At 35.7% G+C, this 21,172-nt stretch overlaps 2 protein-coding genes across 5 annotated transcripts in view; one reads left to right on the plus strand and one right to left on the minus strand.

Annotated features, from left to right (window-relative positions):
- Window positions 1-1,613: 1,613 nt before the first annotated feature.
- On the plus strand, window positions 1,614-2,222 carry LOC137943556 (RING-H2 finger protein ATL57-like). The gene has a single exon (XM_068789041.1). The coding sequence runs from the start codon at window positions 1,614-1,616 to the stop codon at window positions 2,220-2,222; it is 609 nt and encodes a 202-aa protein (XP_068645142.1).
- A 13,092-nt stretch (window positions 2,223-15,314) lies between these two features.
- Window positions 15,315-21,172, minus strand: part of LOC137943967 (carotene epsilon-monooxygenase, chloroplastic) — a 65,171-nt gene continuing 59,313 nt past the window's right edge. For 2 of the 4 annotated variants that reach the window (XM_068789422.1, XM_068789421.1), the window contains one exon: window positions 15,315-15,893. In XM_068789422.1, the coding sequence (XP_068645523.1) occupies window positions 15,858-15,893 (36 nt within the window). In that variant the 3' untranslated portion in view covers window positions 15,315-15,857. The remainder of the gene's footprint in view (window positions 15,894-21,172) is intronic. The other 2 variants (XR_011110772.1, XR_011110771.1) reach the window with 2 other exon arrangements.

Below are 21,172 nucleotides of genomic sequence, written 5' to 3' on the forward strand. Positions count from 1 at the left end.
TATAAAAGAAACTTGAAGATTTTAAGAACAAGAGCCAAAACAAAAAAATCTAGCTTTGCAAGAGGATAGCCAACCAAAATTTCTCTTCTAAAGTATATGCAAGCATTAAAATTTTAGTACATCCAATTCTTCTAAATGTATCAATGATGCACACAAATATTTTGAAAACTTTAATTCTCTTAGAAAGACTTAAATCATACTCAAAAATCAATTTTGCACATTAGCAGTAGGCATGACTAATCATTTCTACAAGAGCTTGATCAATTATCAAGAATGCAACTTGGTAGACATTACAATGCATGATCGATTATCCGGTATAAGCAAGATTGATCATCCGGTATAAGCATGATTGATCATCTTGCATAGGCATGATCAATCATCCCAAAGGCATGATCGATTACCCATTGAAGCATGTTGATCATACAGAACACTGTTTGACCAGTTCTATAAAATATGATCGATCAATCCGATGGGGCATGATTAATCAAAAAGTTTTTACAAAAGTTGAAAACTTATTTATTAATACCTTGATTGGTCATTGGGTTTAGGGAAATTAAAAAAAATATGGACATTGTACATAATTGATCAATCATAACTTTTCGTTGATTGATCAATATTTTTTAAATATTTTGAAAATAGGTTATACCTTATGTTTGAACCAAATGATAAATATGGAACAATACGTTCATAACTTGATGCTTGAACCCTCGATATTCATGGCGTAGACTTCAAAGACTTCCACTAGAATAGTATATGTCGAAGAAGATCAAGAATTTTGGATTTTCATAGTTGATGTCGTTTAATTTTGATGAATCAATGATCACTACAACAGAGTAGCTAATTAATTTTGTATATGAACCTTTTGTATTATACATTTTTTGAAAGTTTTGTTTTTCACTAAAACTAAAGAATCGATTTAGCATTCCCTTTAGTAAAGTATATATATATATATATATAAATATTGAGGGTCACATACTTGGAAACAGAAATCTTTGCTAACCAAATTATAGGTCCATTAAGATAGATGATATAATAAAATAAAATTTAAAAATTATATTATACCATTATCTAATATATAATGATGTTTATAATAGGAGATTTATGCATATAATATTTATTTTTATAATTGTGTTACTAAATAAAACATTTCCAGTTTTAGGTTTTTAAAGGGGCATTTTTGTGAAAATGAGAAACAAGCCTTCCATAAACAGCCAGCGCACTCGATCCAATATATAAACTTCCAAACCAGGCATCTTTATCTATAAAACAGTAAAAGACACTTCTAGACGAGAGTGGAGATCCAAAAGAAACCCCATTTCTCTTTTGGAAAAGATGCCTTTTTGTGCTAGAACTCTTGGAGCTGCTCTCTCTGCGGAAGATTTACACCTACCGCAAGTAATAAGAAAACGCGAGAAGGTGCTTCTGTGACCTGTTTGAAAAATCCGAACTTCCTATAAAACTTTTTTTTTTGCTTTCTTGTCTTTCTTCATCTTTCCGACCGTGTAATACTTAGCTACAGACTAAAGTGGGCATCTGCATCAGCGCACCCTCAGTTCCCTTTTTACTATCCATCGGTTCTCTCCGTCTTCAGCCCTCTGCAAAATTCACAAAACATGATTCGACGTTTATCGGACGAAGATTCTATGGGTAGTGAGGCTCCCTGTTCGTATCCACCAGGCAATCGCATCTCCCACCAAAGGTCGTCGACGGCGACTAACTTCGACTACTCCATGGTAATCACCATTATCGTTCTACTCACCGCGCTTTTCTTCATGGCTTTTTTCTCCGTGTATATCCGCCGCTTTGCTGACCAGAACGCCATCGACATCGCCGACCGCCACCGCCGCATCCTCCTCCGGGATCACACCCTCTACTCCTCAGCACCATCGACTTCATTCTCCATGCCCCATGGCGGCATCGGTCCCGAGGTCGTCCGCGCCCTCCCGGTTTTCGCCTTCAACGCCCAGCAGTCCTTTGACGAGTGCGCCGTCTGCCTCGCCGAGTTCGAGCCCCAGGAAAAGCTCAAGATGATTCCTGCATGTGGGCATTACTTCCATCCCCATTGCATCGATAGGTGGCTCTCCGCGCGGTGCTCCTGTCCACTCTGCCGCTCGACGAAGCTGTTTCTACCCTTGCCGAAGGCTTCGGCGGAGCTTCGTTTGGATGTGATCGATGAAATGCCGCTGAGGGAATTGGGGGATGGCGGCAGAGAGTGCGGATGAGGGATTGTGGGCGTTGGACGGATCCGCAGCTTTTATGTGATGGTTGTGATAACTTAAGAGCAGTTCGCACGTCCAAAATTGGACGTCTTACAATGCACAGAGTAAGCTTATCTAAGATATAATTTTCCGTTTTTTGTAAGAAAGACGCATAAACAGGCAACCACGTCATTGCCAGTTCTTTGGATCGATACAAATACAGCCTTACCCGAGTCTCTAACGTGGAAGAACTGAAAATTACATCTGAGATTTCGTTGAAAAATGGGATTACTAACTGAAGGATCGGATCCAGGATAATATTCAAAACTTGAGATCATTCAAATTCTAGCTGGATATCCAGATCCAAAATAAAAAGTTTCAACTTCAGAATCGTCGACCCCCATTACTTCACCTGTCCCATCTCAGTTCTCTCTTTATTTATTCATCCTCGATTCTCCCTCTCTGAATATCGGTATCTCCTTCTTTCTCCCTCAACCATCCCATTTCTTTTCTATTTTTCCAGTCGGATGATCAAACGTCACTTCTTTCTCCCCCACCCTCAATACGAGTTTATTTTGTACTGTAGCACGCCAACTGATACTCAAAACAGTAGGCCAGTGTTTCTAATTTCGACGTCCTCAACATCCTAAGTGGGCTCAATAGTTGGGAATTTGCTCTCTCTCTCTCTCTCTCAATAGTTGGGAATTTGCTCTCTCTCTCTCTCTCCCTCTCTCTCTCTCTCTCTCTTCTCTCTCCCATACTAAAAGTTATTTGGTACGAAAATCATGATCGAATGGCTAGGATGGCTGTGATAGTCATTGATCGGGCGGTTGAGATAGGTATTAATCATGATTGGATGGCTGATATAGTGTTTCGCATGTTTTCCACTAAAGGGGGGTTAGTCAACAAACTGGAAATTTGATCTTCATCTTCGAAATGGGTATCAGTGTAGACAAGTTCATGTTCGAAATCTTCGAAATAGGGTGTTAGTGTGGACAAGTTCATCTTCATCTTCGAAATTTAAAACCATTTATTTTATTAATTAAAAAATAAGTTAATTAAACCAAGTGTTTGAGTTAACAATATTTTAATTACCACTATTAAATCACTAATACAATAGAGTAAATAAAAAATAAATATGATTAATGAATAAAAAATTATTATATTAATAACATAAGATAGATTTTTTACACGGTATTAATTAATAATATATTTTCACAAAATTAAAAGTAATTAATTAATAAAATACATATTTTAATTATATTTTATTTACCAGAGACTTAAACATGAAGTTTAATATAGTAATAAAATTGATATAGTGCTGGGTTGCGTCAGGCGCTGAACCGGCTCCACATTAATTTTTTCCTAACTTAGGAAAATCAAAATTTCCAACAATGTCTTCTTCCCACGGCGCCAAAAAACCAGAGATCACGACGAACATAGAAAATCAATCCAAGCAGCTAATCAAGTTCCAATCGAATGTACGGAGTAGATCAATACGACTTGTCCTCAAACTCGAAAGTAGGGTCTGTATGCCGACGTCTCCACCTGTGCCCAAGTAGCATCCATGATAGCTATGTCCACCCTTTGGACGCTCAAAACTGGAGCTTATTTTATTTTATTTTGTTTTATTTTTAGTTGGCCCGATCTGAGTTGGACTGGGTTGACTCGGTTCAATAAGCCCGGTCAGGCGCGCGACGCAGCGTACTGTGCTGATTAAATTTTCCTAACTTAGGAAAATTTTAATCGGAAGCCTCTTCCTCCTTCTGCAGAAATTTCGCCGGCGGAGTCTCCTGCTTCTCCGGTGGCGAATCGCAGCCCATTGGGGCTTCGCCGTGTGAAGAGTTTCCGAGACAGAGGGCTCTCAGAATCCTATTAAGCTTTGTTTCTCAGCCCCTCGGAATAGAGAACCCTTGCGGAAATTTCGCCGACGGAGTCTCCTGCTTCTCCGATGGCGAATCGCAGTCCATTGGGGCTTTGCCGCTTGGAGAGTTTCCAAGACAGAGGGTGGGAGAGAGGGAGGAAAAAAAAGAAACGAGGACGCACGAGAGAGGGGGTGCGAGGAGAGAGGGGAAAAAAAATAGGAGCCCACGCGCTTCCTTCATCTCAAAGAAGATCAAATATGACCTTCTTTGAGATGAAGAATTTTAAACCATGGAGATGAAACACCGCTTCATCCCCTGCATCCAGATGAAATGTCATCTGCGCTCCACTAACGACTTTACCTGTTGAAGGGCGTCATGCGGTTGAAGATCATCTCAGACTTCAAGTTGACTAACCCCCCCTAAATGACTTTTCGTATTGGATCAACCCTCTATATATTGGGTTTTAAATTTTGTATACTAAATTTTGGATTTTTTAAATACAAAATATCTTTGATTACTTGTATAACCATGATTTTTTGGCTATAGATTCCTCTTTGTATTTGTCTTATTCTTGAAATTCTTCTTTACTTAGAATATTATTGGAAAATTTTATTTTAGATTTTTTTTTAAATTGGTTGTCCATCTCTTTCCTAAGGTTACAAACAAAAATAGGCATTAAACTGTGGTCTGGTGCTGCATGTCCAAGTTTGGTTTGGTTTACAACTCAACATGAATACTTGTTTTTCAATCAAGCACTATCAACTCACAACAAAACCCTATAAACTAAATGGAATATGATTTCAGAATAAAATTAAGGTAAGTTCTACACAAAGAAATAAAATTTAATTCTATGAAAAAGAAGTTGTGAAATCGAAGAAGCTGCAAATGAAAAGTTGGAATGAAAAGGGTATTTATAGGAGGCTTCTTTACTGCATAATGTCTAGATTAGTAAGTTTTAGTATAATTGGGACATAGATAATTTAGTTAGAATTAGAAGTTTTTCTACATGTCCAAATAGTGTTTGGCTTGGATTTGGTTTCTGCTGGATAATATGAGTATTTGACTTGAAAGTACCTTCTTATATTTCAACTTGGGAGAATTTTTCATATTTTATTAATGATCTCCTCTGCCAGCTAAACAACAAAGTCTCCTACTTATTCACATGTCTAAATCTGTTATTATCCTTCAACAATTATAGGTTTACATCTTTGGATTGGTGTATGATCTGCAATAGTTCCTCTAATGTTCTTTATTGTTGAAGTTTTTGCTTTTATGTCTGTGTTGTCATCTAGAAGTTGAAAGCTAAATTAAGGCACATCTAGAAGTTGAAAGCTAAATTAATGCATAGTATACACATCTAGAAGTTCTTCAATGAAAGTCCTTTGTTAGCCTAACTCTACTCCTACACATTGATTTCTTTCCTCTACTCTTAGGTCTTGTTTGTGCCTTTTCAAGGAAAGGCTAGAAAGACATTTCTAGTAAAAATACATGTCCAAGGACCATTAGATCCTCATGTTTCCTAAAAATATTTTTCTAGCTAGGAATTTTAATGAGAAAAATCATATAATTTTTTAGGTAAAATTTTCCAACAATGATGGACCAGAAAACCATATGGAAAAAATTTTAATAAGTATTTGACAATTGATGTTGTAATACGGTCAACACAAGATAATTTTTCATAGTAATTTTGTATTTATTTTACTAAAAATTTATTAGATAAGTATGGTAATGTCAGAGTTGGTGTCATATATACTCAAGGCTAGGTGTAAAACCTCTAATAGTACTTCTTTGGTTGGTTATGTTCTTCATCACTTTTAAACCTACACACCCATTACCCATGGGAACACTTTGTGACATGCCTTATCTAAAAAATTGAAGGGTCTAGGCGAGTTTTTGCTACTGTAAAAAGAAATATGTCTGACTAGAGTCGATGAGCATAACATTCTACTTTGCCACCAGTTTAGTCACAGCAAGGGATTGGAACATGTTAGAAATCAGAAAAGTGTCAAGTTCTTGTGTCAATGCTTGGTAGATGTAGATTTTCTCTGTCTAGAGTATGGGGTATGTTATAGGGTTAGGAGTGATATTTTTTTTCTCATGGACAAGTTGGCTTGGATTGTTGGTTGGCTAGTTCATGACTAGTTGGGTCTTTTGTTGTCTTGGATCCAAGCTCGATGGGGGGAAGTAGGTGGATATGCTCAAAGGAAATTTCTAGCAGCACGTTTGTCTAACTGGCTTAAGGACTGTTTGAATGCTACGCTAGATAAGGGACAAGAAGCTCAAGCCAAAGCATCACACTTGACCTAAAACACCCATTCAACTGGACAAGAGAGAAAAAGCTCTTGAGAAGCAACCATCCAAGGCAATGCTAAATGGCCCAAAAGAACACTCAATATAGGAAACAAGTAAAGCCCATCTGACCAAACAAAATGAAGATAATTGTCTGATCAATAAAAGATAAAACTCTTAGTTACCCCATCAATGAAAAAAGAGAAAAAAGGAGAAAACAAGCACAATGAAGTAGTTCAACCGATCGGGTAGACTTAGGCCGTTTGCCTCGTGTAAAGAAAAACCATCGAAAGCATCCATTCAAGAAATTGTTGGGAACAACCATGCCATAGGAAGCCAAAATTTTCCACTCAAACCAAGTTTTACAGAAAAAACATCCACTACAATCTTACTACACTTTCTAAGCTTTAAAAACTTTACTCAAAAAAGCCACTATACCAAAAGTTAATAGTGGTTTATAATCACTATTTCATATTGCTACTTTACTTCTAGGGAACTCTTGCCCAGGAATTAAAAGATACACTATGAAAAGCCAAATGACAACTATAACTTACAACTACATAGGGTCAATTTTAATATCTGCCCAAACACTTCGAGACTTATGGTCAACAACCCTAGGTACACGCACCTAGACCCAAAATGGATTCTTTACAATATACTATAAGTTAATCTAGTTTGAGTGACTCATGCTCACGGATTACTTGCTATACAATTTTCACAAATATCTCTTAATAGGTAGATATAAAATTTTCAAGCAATAACAGTTATATTGCCCTGAAAAAAACCTTTTGAAAGCAAAGAACTTAGTGTGTAACTTACTAAGTTAGAAAATGAGGTGAAGTCCTTAATATATGAGAGTTCTTCACAAAAAGGAAAATGATAAACTTACTTCCAATTGTGAAAAGTTGAATGTCTATGATGAGTTGAGAAATGAGTATGAAAATGAATGTAAAACGATATTAACGCTCCAATAAGAAACTGAGACATTGAAGTCCCAAAAATGGTTGGCTGAAAGAAAAGTCATAGAATTTTCTCATGCCTTACAAAAAGTTTCTCTAAAGAAGCCTACTATCCAAGGAAATTCTTGACTTGGAGAAAAGACGAAAAGAAACGTTGGATGCCTTGGTCACCATGCATATGAAAGCTTAGTAATAAAATCTGATCTAAAGGGGGTAAAACAAGTTTAATACCTAAGGGTAGACTAAACTTGACCTCAATTATGAGGGCAATGAAATACAAAGAAATTTGGTTACCCAAAATCACTAGATCTCTTATTAGCTTGAGGTACTTGACTTGTAAATATCAAGGGAATAAACAAGTCAATTTAGGAGACATTGATCAGTTCTATTTGGCTTAAGATTCATCACACATACAATATAGTGATCATAAGAGGTGTACAGACAGAAACTTTAAAACTCACAAACCCTCAATCAAAATTTATGATTTTTCTTATACTTTATATAATTTGTATGTGCAAATCAATGGCCTTTGTAATTTTGAAATTGAAGATTCATGATTATGATGTTGTAACCAATATAGATTGAGATCTTTAAGGGTCCTAGCTACTTCATAAGTGAGCAGTATCTCCAAGCTCAAACCTTGGTTCCTAAAATTATAATATCTATTAAGCTAAGAAATTTGACCAATGGGGTGATGGTCTTCCTGGAGATAATTATTACAATCTAGTTATTGGGACCTAGATCTTAAATCAACTTAAAGCAAGTTAGATTAATTATTTGTGCTTATTTTAATTTTTTATTCCATAATGGTTAAATTGTTTGTAGCATTATTTTAGATTGCTAGTGTTGGCATACAAAGGACCTGGTCTGCCAAATGGGGTGACCTTTCACAGTACGATAAAACAAAAGAAAATAACAAGTGATTTTTAGGTCCTATCTCTAATAACCCTCTGATTCGATCTCTAAAACAAATTTAGACCACCAAATTAGTTTAGTTATTTTTTTTTATATCTCTTGTATTTCCACTTGATGTTTGAATGAAGATTTTGATTGCACGCTTACATATAGCGAATTTGAGTTGTGACAAATTAACAATATAAATGATTTGCTTGTTGTCACTCCAAAGAAGAAATTTGGTAAAGTATTAGTGCTCTAACAATCCGACCTCTAAGATTTCTATTTTGGCCTTCCTCATCTTTGTACTCTCTCTCGCTCCCTCAAATGGGAAATGGGGTTACTATTAATAGAGGGGTGGGTGCAACCACTCGACCTTTCTCTCCTTCATCCTCTCTTCCCTTGAGATCGAGACATGTGGTAAAGCTAAGTCTTTTGCCACGTGTTAGATGATGTCACCCATGTTATGCCACATGGAGCTCCTATTAGCACCATGTGTCACTTATGTGCCAACTCTGCTTATATGGCACTTGTTGAAGAGAAAATATAAATGAGTCTTACATGACTCTCACAATAAGAAATCTTGTAGAGCCAAAATTATTATGGAAAGAGGTCTCACAGAAGAGTTTATGTTTAAAGGTGTTTTAGTTATGTTAGTCTTCTATTTGTGTTGATTTATTTAATTATGCTAGGACTTATCTTTAAGTGTTAGAGTTTGGGTGTAATTGGGATAAGGGTAGTTTAATTGTAATTGGATTCTACTACTTTCCTCTATTATAAATAGGGGTTCATATACTCTGATTACATCAAGTTTATGAAGTACTTCTCTTTTATATAAATTCAACATGGCATCAGAGTAGATTCTGTGAGTTGATTTGGTCAACCCAAAAAGTTACTGTGATTCTTTTATGATCTACATCTCTAGCAGTGTAGGTTTGTATCTATCTTTTTTTTTTTCTCTTTTCAGTCCCTATACCCATTGTTTGCTACTGTTTCCACCTCTATACTGAGTTTTTAATATTGCATATTATATATTGATGGAGTTTTATTATGAGAATCAACTTCTTCTCTATTTTGTTTACTACTGCCTCACTATTCTATTTCCAGGAGTTTCTGGTTCATCGTTGATGGGAGTTACTGATTATCTCGCTGGATTATTTCCTCCATGGAGAAGAGAGGTTTATCGCTCCGTTCGGAAGTGCCATTGAAGAAGAAACTTTGTTCTGGAAACTTGATCTTGATCTTACTACAATTTTTTTGGAAACTCCTCTGATTGCCAACTTTGGTTCATTGTTGTGTGGACGTGTCTGTTACAATCTATTGTTGTGTGTTTTATTTCTGGAAGTCTTCCAAAAAGTCTTCCATATTGATCATATTTGATACCCAATGATCCAACCTAGCCTTATCTGCTAACATCTGATTGGCATCTGCTCTCATCTGAGCTAGCACAGAATCTGCTCTCGTATTCTTATTGCGGATGGTTTGATTTATTTCAGAAAGTTTCCTTTGTTGTTGCTTCTCTGAGAATCTCTGGTTCGGTTGTTGTCTCTCTACTGGTTCGACCGAGTTAATCTACCGGATCTTCTATTTTTGGAAGTTGTTGATCACAACCACTTGCTGGTTTCAGAAATTCCTCTCGTCATCTTGTTGGAGTTTCGTTGTTCGTTGTTATCTCTAGTTCATAAGTGATATGCTCTGTGTTGTTCCGCTATCCTCGGTAATCTGGTAATCACTAGCGATGCTTCGGGAAGACGAATACATCTATCTACCGGTGATTTGTTTTAGGCGCTATTGATTTTCCTTTTCAAAAATATTTGCCTGAGGCGGATCCGCAACGATCTCTTCCTATGGTTTGTTTTTTGTTCTGCTTTGTTCAAAAGAAAGGAAGACGACTTGCTATCGCGGGGAGGAAGACGACTGCTGATTTAATTTTTCCTAAGTTAGAAAAAATTAAACCAGTGCCGTTGGATGACTCTGCTAAGTCCTTTTTCTGTCTCGGCTCATTGGATTATTTCCTCTACCAAGAACTCTGTTTTCGCCGAGTTATTTGACCTTATTGGTTCTCACCGATAAACTTCTGTAAACTTGCTTTGTTACTCGATATCCAACCAACTGTTTATAATCCTTCGCTCACTGCTGCCTCTGCCAAATCGTTACTGAGCTATCTCTGCCAAAAATCACAGTCCCGTTGTCGTTGTTGGAGAAGACGACACTTTTGGAGTTTTTGAATCTCTTCCGACGTGTCGACAATAGGAGTTTGATCTTGCTGGTGCACCGCCGTACTATTTGGAAACCAAACAAGAAGAAATTTAGCTCGAGGGGGAGTGTTGAAGAGCAAATATGAAGGAGTCTTACATGACTCTCAGAATAAGAAGTCTTATAAAGCCAAAATTATTATGGAAGGAGGTCTCACATAAGATTTTTTTTGTTTAAAGGTATTTTGGTTATGTTAGTCTTCTATTTATTTTGAGTTATTTAATTATGCTAGGACTTATTAAGTGTTAGAGTTTGGATGTAATTGAGACACTGGTAGTTTAATTATAATTAGACTCTACTACTTTCCTCTATTAGAAATAGGGGTTCAAGTACTTTGATTATATTGAGTTAATGAAATATTTCTCTTTTTTATAAGTTCAACAGCACTTAAGTGGCATCCATTTGGCATATGTTTCTAATTTGATTTTGGTGGTAGCCTAGTACAACTGACATCATCTTGACCATCAATCAAGCTTTGATCTCGATAATCGTTCCAAATTTTGATCGAAGCTTTGATGTTGACAATTGAATTTTTTTTACTAGACCTCTATGCTTTGGTAGTAAAAAAATTGATTTTGACCATCGTTCAACCTATGATCAATTTCCTTCAATTTGGATCGTCAATCGATGTCAATGACCTAGACCGTCGATCAAGGTTTCTATTTTGGTGATCTAATTTTTATGCCTACAGATGCCCCCTTGGAGACTTCACTCTTGGAGTAGATGGGCAAGTCTTCAAGTGCATTTCTCTTTCATTTTTATATATTTTTATATATTCTATTGTTTTTCTTTCTGTTTTGAAGTGGGTCTGACCTGCCTGTACCTAATTACTTTTATAGGGAGAAATTTTTTGATTCATTGTTTGCATGAAGACCAAAGTGAGCCTGAAGTAGATAAGAAAAGAATGAGGAATCCAAAAGTGAGAAGAATTTCTTCGTCCCATATATGATCAATGTACTTAATAAACTTAAAAATCAAAGATGATGAGGGACCCGACAATGGGTTAATCTCATTAAACCTGAAATTCGATGTTTGCAACGAAAAAAAGGACTAAGGCCCAGAAACTCTTTCCAGACTTAAATTTGAATGTCAAATTCTTCGATAAATCTTCAAATCGTAATAGGACTCTTTTGCTCAGTTTTCTTCACATCTCTTCCATAAACTAAATCACATTATTCACTTGAAACTTGTTGAAACCATTATTGGTGCTACTGTTGTTCATTCATTGCCACTTCACCCAGGTAAGCTTCTTTTTCTTCTTCTTCTTTTTTTCTGGTTTTGTTTTGTTTTCTTTCTTCCTCCTATTTCTCTTGCTTTCTCTGTTTTGCTTTTCAATTTCTTCATTTTTCTTCTTTCTCCCGTTTTTCTTTTTCCTCTCTTAGTCTTCCACTCTTCTCTTTTTTTTTTTTTTTTTTTTTTTTTGTTGTTGCTTCTCTTTCCTCCCAGATTTCTCCTTCCACTTTCTTCTTCTTTCAATTTTATTTTTTATTTTTGTGGCTTTTTTCCCTTTCTTCTTGGCTTCTCCTTCTTTGGACCAGGTGGATTTTCGGGGGGTTGGTTTTAATTAAGCTTTTATAATTTAAAACATGTGCCAATTTGAAATTTAAAGCAAATATAAATATAACATGCACACATCACAACTAACATAAAATTGATTTCTCATTGGTGTTTCCCTAGTGTTATTGGAAAATTCCACTAATTTGCTTTATCACCTAGAATTTAAACAAAAGCGATTTCGACACTCTTTTAAGCTACATGTATGTATGCTCATGCTCAAATACACGATTATAATAATCTCCCCAGAGATTTTCAGCTACATTATGTCTCTAGCAAGCTCTTCTACATAGAATTAAAGGTCCTAGATCAACCAATGAATACAAATGTAAAAATATAAAAGAAAGAAAATCTTATACTCTTGTAATTTATGGAGAGACAACCTTCTCTTTTGGAATTTTCAATTATCCAATTTTGAAGCATGAATGAAGATGATTTTGGAGATTGATTTGTAATGTCATGCAAGAAGAAATTTGAGAATAGTAGGAATTTTGTATAGTCTCTAGCTCTTATCTCTCAAAATTGATTTTGAAGTGGATTTCAAATATGAAAGGCTTTAGATACGGCAAGTTTGAAAAGAAATGATTAGTAGTTGTGCTAAGGCACGTTTGGTGGGGTGGGTATTTATAAGAAAAGTGATTATCAATTAATTGTGTGTAACGACTTTCTTTATGTCAAACTTTAGGTTGATTAATCGATCAATTGATTGATCAATGCTGATTAGCATATTAGAAAATTTAAGTTGATCAATCATTCTGCCCCAACTGGCTGTGCAAAACTATGTATGATCGATCAATGGCTTGTGTCTGATCAATCTTGCACTGTGTCCCTTGTTGGTATACTTCTGTATGATCGGCTGATGTTGTAGGTACGATAGATCATGCTTTACAATTTTTAAAAGCCTTGATAAAATTGATTGATGAATCCAAAGGGATTGATCCTTCATACTTTATAACACATTCTGGTCAAGTTTTGTCTAATCGGTGAATCGCCTTGATTGATCAATCATGCTTTATATAGGCAGCCATTTTGTATTCTAGATGATCGATCATTGGTAGGTAATGATCGATCATGTAAAAGAATTTTCAAATCTAGGCTTCAAAGCATGATAAAAAATTCTCCTAAGTGGTCCTAATATGTTTAAAACTTGGATATGCATCAACAAAACATATTTTGAATGCAATATGCCCTACAACTCCAAAAAGTTTATTTGTACCTCAATTTTAAAGATTTGGGGCTGATATCTCGCATGGTTAGAGTTATCAAAGATTTTGAGACAATTAGGACTCTAATCTTCCATTCTTCAATTCTTCACGTAAGGGTGCTTATTAAAGATGACTTGACACACCGATGGAGCTTGAGGTCTTGAGATGTAGATGTCTGTTCTTTTGCAAAGATCTTGATTTTTGTGTTTCTTAAAAGAAAAACTTTTGAAATACTAAATTTACAATTATTAGCTTGATTAAATTTTGTTATCGTCAAAACATTGATGAGATTCAACTCTAGGTCAATAATTTTCCCATTTTTTATGATTGCAAAACCTAACATAGAAAAACTAAAATAAAAGACCTAAAGGCATGGGAGCATAAAAAAATTGATTGAATTCAAGTTTTGGAATGAACTCCCAATAAATCTATGCATATATAATTTAAAATTTTTAGTTTTGTCATAGTTGTTCTTTCTCCCCCTTTTCGTCATAAGCAAGACGAATATGCAAGATATGAACAAAGTGGCTCATAGGCCATTCATTTCATAAAATATCAGTCGATTAAAAATTTTATTTGACTATAAAATGTTAATACGTTGATTATAAAATATCAACTCTAGGTCAACCTAAAACTAGTCGGTTAGGCTGGACCTAAAACTCAGTTGGAGGAGGAGGTCAACATAGCAGAGGATAGTATAGAGGATTGACCAAAGCTCTAATTGGTCCTCCTTTATACTATCCTCAGCCATGTTGACCTCCTCCTCCAACTGCTCCTTGAATCGCCAGAGTTGTTCAGATGAAGAGGAGGCGGTGTCGGTTCGCTTCCTCTTGATGAACTCATGCTGATCTCCTTGAGGTCAATCCGTGCTAGGCTCGTCTCATGAGCCTTCTACAAGTTCCTTGATCATTTCACAATGTGCTACAAAGGAGGAGGCATCTTGAATCTCTCAAAGAGAAACATCTCTCCAAGTAAGGGTATAATTTTTTCCTTTCTTTTTATGCATTTGTGAAAGGTTCATCTAAAACATGTCAATCTAGATAGAAAGGTCTAACTATAGTTAGAATCTAGCAACAATCTCTTAGGGAGATTGATATTGTGTAAAGTTGTGTATTGAGCTACATGTGGCCAAAGAGAGTTAGACTCTCTTTTGTAATTTTTCAGCTATTAGAGCACTAGGTAGAATTTTACACAATATTATAGTTCGTTTGCTACTTAATGTGAAATAACACTTTACACAAATAACCGTTCTACCACAATGAAAATACAAGGAACTTTATAGTGATTCACAACCCAAACTTAGGTGGTTAATTCACACCTAGTATGTTTGCAATGCATAGCTGAATTTACTATGTCAACAACTAAAAGACATCTACATCAATAAGGACACAAATGATAATTGCCCATAAAGGGACCAACAACAACTTACAAGTTTACCAAAGCCTAGATGTACAAAGAGATTTTCAACACCTCAACTACAACCACAAAGATTTTCCAAAGGAATTTAGTTAAAGGTTAGGTCTTATCTCCACCAGGTTTGACTTAGTACTTGCAAGGGTTACAATTTAATTCAATACAATGCCTCTTTGGCTGATTTTACAATGTAAAACAACCATAAAAACTACACCTAATCTTATATGCCTAATCTATGTGGGAAGGAGTTCAATTATCCTTTTTATGATGATTTTAAAAATCAAAGCTCATATGTAAACTTAGGAATGGTTTTTAAATCAAGGGATTCTTTTCAAGCAACTCTAAGTTGAATCGAACAAGCTCAATCAATGAAATCAATGAGTGATTTGACACTAAGATTGCACAAGTTCAACCAAACAAGACCAAGATCAATGAAATCAATGAGTGACTTGACACTAAGATTGCTCAAGTTCAACAAAACAAGACCAAGCACATTCAAAAAGTTTCAAAGAACAAGCTCATGTTTACTTAGGTTTTAAAATGGAGCCCAATTGGCCTATCAATGTGTAAATGTCTCTCAAATAATTTTTTGTAGAATGTACAAAATTATTTTAAAGTAAAAGAAGAATTATTGTAGCAAAAAATAGAGTTAAATGAAAACTAAATGTAAAGTATAAACACTGAAATGCTTAGCTCTTTCTAAAAGTGAGACAATAAACCCTTCAATTCTGAGATGCAAACTCTACAATTGATTTTGAAGCTAGGAAATCATCCTGAGCATGTTTTGGGTTCAACATTATCTGTCACTTCCCCTAGATCAATTGATATTTATCCTTCTACCTCAAAACTTGATTGATAAAAGGCAACAAAATAGATTACCCTGTGTCCAGTTAATATATGAAATTACAAATACATAGCTTAGAAAGTAAATCTGAGTTTTTATGTTGTCAGGATCATCTGAGGTGCTCCAAACGAGCTTCTTTGAGTAGAAGAGTGAACACCAGAGGGAAAAAACCTATTTACACATAACGTGTTCTGTAAAATTGCAGAAACTGTCCAGCAACATGTATTGGATAAGATCATTGAGGAAAACAGGAAACCAGAGCAAAGTTGGAAATAAGCTGCAATTGCATGGTGGTCATACCTCAAGCCATAAAACTCAGAAAAAAGAAGAGTTTCATCTTCATGAAGCCTATAAATAAAAGCTACCTACAAAGGCACAAGTTACAGTTTCCGTTGTCTTAATGTCATATACAAGCCCTGCAAGAATACAACTTCTGTTAAAAAGATAAATTGATCGTAGATTCGATATTATATACGGAAAATGACTATCATGGCACGATCCAATATCTGGTTTGGTATTATCATTCCATTATAAATCAAATATAATATCACAATCATGTCAATTTCACATATATGCTCTTTCTTGGGTAGCTGGAACCAAGACGAAGATAGTTTGCAATCCTGACAATTGCTAAATGAAAAAGAAAAATAACAACTATTTATTCTTAACAATATCAAAAGTGAGTTACCCAAACATTAAAGAAACAAAGTGCACACTACCTACATAATTTCACAGTTACAGTTTTCCTCATCTATAAAACCATTGCAGTGCTTCCGGTCTGTGCAAAACTCTTAACAGGGGAAATTTCTCTATAAATATTTTCAGGAAGTAAAATGCCAAAATACACTTGACAAAGAAAAAGAACTTGTAAATGTCGCCACATGGACTAAAATGTCAACATTATACCATAACCTCATGCTCATGTTTTCACTGCATGAATTTCTAGAAAATCCTAGCAGATTTAAAAACACTACGAACTCCAGGAATGGAACTATTAAAGATGATAACTGTTAAAATACCAGTTCAGAGGTATTTTGGTCATTTCACATACACAGATTATTCTCAGTTTAGTCTTATTAGATAGATGCCTTCATTCAGTTCCGAGTTGTATCTTATGAGGTATAGTTAATTTTGCAACTAATGGCATTTTTGTCCGTTTATATAAATATCATTTATGTGAGTAATTACAAGAGGGGAGCTCGTGCTTTCAGGCATGCACTCCAATGCAGCCATTCTCAATGTCTCTCAATTTCTTTCATCTCTTTCTCTCAAATCTTCTCTAGTTTATTTCTTTTCAAGGTATCAGAGCTATAAAAGACCAATGGGTAGAAGTTCCACAAATCTGAGCCTCTCTTAACTCTATTGAAGGTACTCCAAGAAATTTCTGAATTGGTCAGTTAAAAATCAAATGTTATTCCTTTTCTTCCTGCCATAACCTCTTTGGTAGATGGCCTATGCAATTGAGTAGCCCTTATGTTCTACTGCCCTAGAAGGGTCCCTACTTGAAGCCCTAGAGGTATATCTACCTGTGCACCCCCATCCAAGACATGTGTCATCCTGTTTGCCTGCGTCATCCTACTTGCAGCATGTGTAATTGATTTCTCTCAAGCCTATGTGCTGATTTGAAAGTTGATTGAGCATTGCTGACTGAATTGTGTTTTTGGAGGTGGAGTTTTTGCCCTAATTTCGAAATTGTGGAGCCCACTTGACCTGCACATGTTGAAATTTATCTGGATACTTGTCTGTTGAGTTTAAAGAGCATCTCTTTGAATAGAATTGTGGATTTTTATTGTGTGAATTCATGGCAGAATCTAGTGCACCTACTCCTGCCCTTCAACCTATTGAGAATTCAGACAGTAGAAATTCTCAACATTTCCAGATTACATCCATTAGATTGAATGGATCCAATTACATGAATTGGTCAAGGTCAATACTTATGTTCTTGAAGGCTAGAAAGATGGCTATGTATATTAGAGATGATCCTCTTTTTCTTATGAGTGAAGATTGGGAAGCTGAAGATAACTAAGTCATGGCTTGGTTGGTGACTAGTACCAAGTCATGTTTTAGTGACCAGATCTTGAACTGTGGGACAGCCAAGGAGATGTGGACGATGCTGGCCACTATTTAGTATCAGGAGAGCAACTTGTCTTGCATTTATAAGTTATATGTTCGATACTTCAACATGAAGAGGAGTCACAGATCACTTAATCATTACTTTACAAAGATGAGGAGTCTTCCTCAGAAGATCAGTACGTTCCATTCCTTCACTATGAGTGTAGAAAGAGAAAAATCAGATTCAGGTTGCAAAGTTTTTAGGACTGGGAACTAAATATAATACTATTAGGACCCAATTGTTGGACAATGATGATGTAACCACTTTAGAACAAGCCTTTAACAGAGTTATTTGAGTAGGAGTTGTAGTTGGTAAATCTGAAAAGGATAACAAGATGTCAGCTGCAACTGCACTCAATCTTCATTCATCATTCAGTAAGTCTGAGGGTAGAGGCTGAGGTAACAGTAGTAGTGGTCGAGGGAGAGATTTCTCTACATGTGGCCATGGTCGGAATGATAAAGGGGATCGGAAATGCATTCACTGTGGTTAATCACACCATTCTTATGACAAATGGTGGGAGAAATTTTGTAAGGCCCACTGGAAACTCCACAATCACAGATAGGGATCCTACCTCCTACTCTGGTCCACAAAATGAGATTCAGTAGCTACTACAAAGACTTAGTCAATTGACCACTACATCTACCACCTCATCTACAGTTGAACCTGATCCATCTTCCTCAATGATTGCCACAATGGTAAGCACAGATATGCCAAGCACTGCATGTGCCCCATTCTCCTTCCTAAAATCATAGATTCAAGGACCTCTTCTCATATGTCAGGTATGTTCTCCCTGTTTCAGTTTATTCATCATTCTCACCCATATCGCTAAGTTACTTTAGTTGATGGTTCCATCCCCCGAATTTAGGGCGAGGGTATTGTTGAAACTTAAGATTCCATGATGTATATCACAATAGAAGAGAATTAAGGGGTAAGAAGAAAAAGAAGAAGAGTTGTGGAGAGAGGGTTTTAGAAGGAGAAGAGGAAGAGTGACAAATTTGGAAAAAAAAGGAGGCAAAATAGGGTAATGGACTTATCCAAACCCTCCCCCTTAAGTTGTATTTATAGTTATCAAAAGTACTAATATTACATCAATACCTTTCACCCTAGTAAGAGTGAATAAGAGACATAAATCATAAACTAATTACATCAATACCATCTTTATGAGATGACTCTTTATTTACCATCATGCCACCACTGTGTGGGCTTGTGGGCATTTTCCTTGGTATGTGGGCTTGAGCCCATCTTTCACACACTTGGACGTGTGGGTTTGGGCCCATCTTCCAACACTCCCCCTCAAGCTGGGGGTAAGAGAACATCATGAATACCCAGCTTGCTGCAAATGGTGTATAGGATCTTCTCATATAAAGTGGCAATTCACCATATCTTCCAACACTCCCCCTCAAACTGGTGATCTCTTTGTTCTTTTCCAAGAAACCCAGGTGGCATAATATAAGAGAGAGTAAAATCACTCCTAGCCGTAAGACATCACTCCATACTCCAGTCAAATGGTCATAGTCAAAAATACTTTCCGCTCAATTTCACATGCAAAAAAGTAGCCCTACTGTGGGGCACAAAGTTTACCCATAGCTTAAAAAACACCTCATGCGTGAATAATAGACTTGACTCACACTGGATGTTGAGCACACTCATATCCTCTATAGGTAATGGGTCTACAAGCATTGCTCAAAAGTGTAGTAATAAACTCCTCCATCATGGTCTCCCAACACAAGACACCGACTCTCAAATGGTAGGAGTCAAACTGCCAAATATGGGGGTAATGGGGAATCACTGGAAGATAATATGTTGGGGTCACCATGTGCTTTCTTCTTCATTAAAATAACCAATGTTGACAACGATCAACAACTAAAAAGTTCATCCTCAATAATAATATCTCAGTCAAAGAGACATAATAGCAGTAGCGGTAATGAGGCAATGCCCAAATAACACATACCAAATAGGCAGTTATATAGCACCGGATAACCAATAGGTAGTAAAAATCTTTTTTTTTTTTTTTTAATGAGTAAAAGTCTTTAAGAGCAATAAGGACACATAAGATAATCTATAGCAAGTCCATCCTTGAATAAGGAAGCTATGCACCAAGTAATAAGTTGAGGATAATCCAAGGTAATAATCAAGTCGGAGTCAAACCGGTGGCAGATAGTAGCTTTGACAGTGAGTAAGTAAATCAAGTCGAGTCATAGATTGCCAATAATAAGTTGAACCAAGTGTTGTTAGATAATCAATAAATCAAACAATCTCCAATGTGCTCATCCTTCATACTTCTCCTTATATTCTCCCCCTCAAGCTGGGAGATAATGTCAATGATCCCAACTTGAAGTCAACAAATATTTTGTAAGCTCAAGTGTTAATCCACCTCTTGTATGATCAAGGAAAAGAAGACTAGTATCAACAACTTCACTAGCTCAAATATTGTAAACCATGTAACTCAAGCTAAGCCAAATATTTCAATATTTTCTTGCCTGAATTTTTTAAGCAATGATACAAATCAAATTCTTTGTAATCTTTCAAAATACCAACAAAATCTCACAAAATACATGGCTAGAAAAATCTTCTAAGTAAGGTAGTTTCCTCCTTCAATTGGTGCCAACTTAGCAATCAAAGAAGACATATTTCCTTGCCTTTTTTTCTCTCTTGAAATCTTTAGGCAAGGCAATCTTTGACAAATAAATCAAGGAAAGTTTCTGAAAATAAGATGATCTTCTAAAGATTCTTTCCAGATATTGTTAGTTAACAAGCAAAAACTCTCCAATTGTAGATCATGAGATATTTTCCTGATATTATTGATTAATAACAGCAACTCAAAAAGTGAAGCAAAAGATTCGGCTTAAATCCGGATTTTCGCATGCAATAGTATACCAACATGACCTTTGATTCTTCAATGTAAATATCTCTTTAAATATAGATCAGATTGATGAAATTTTCCCCTTCTGAAACTAGACTTAAATATCTTTCAACCAAGTATAACTTCTCTTCATAAAATATACTTCTTTTGAGATAAATAATCTGATAGATTTCGAACTCTATAATCTGGCCGAACAGAGTACTCTTTCTTCTTTGGTCAGCATGACCATTTGACTCTTCCGTGATTGATTTCTCCATCTATAAAACTCAGAATGAGAATTAGTTGAATAGGTAAGAAAATATATTTACAGATCTTTCTTTTGATATATAATTTTTCATATAAAGTCTCGTTCTTGATGGCATAAAACGGCTCAAAAGTTGAAGTTTTCAATTGTTGCATGAAACTTTTCTGCTATTTTACCTTTGCTGCTTTAGATGTCGATTTCTTTTTTTCTAGAAAAATCTGATTTTAACGACTCTTTTTGAGTTGGAAACTAGACTCAAATAGCTTTCCAACGCTATATAATTTTCTATGTGAAAAATACGGCAAGAGAGAAACATCCAATGAAATATAGACATTGAGAAATAAGACTTAAAGGAAAAAAGAGAAACTCCTCTTTTTTCTTTTTCTTTTTCATCTTCTTCTTCTTCCTCCCTTTCTTCTCCATCTTCTTCTCCTTTTACTTCTCATATAATTTTCCGCTCTGATAACATGTTGAA

Source organism: Aristolochia californica, unplaced genomic scaffold, assembly GCF_029961685.1.
Source record: "Aristolochia californica isolate CCGP_79_NKW_82.1479 unplaced genomic scaffold, dmAriCali1.0.hap1 SCAF_11, whole genome shotgun sequence".
Lineage (NCBI taxonomy): Eukaryota > Viridiplantae > Streptophyta > Magnoliopsida > Piperales > Aristolochiaceae > Aristolochia > Aristolochia californica.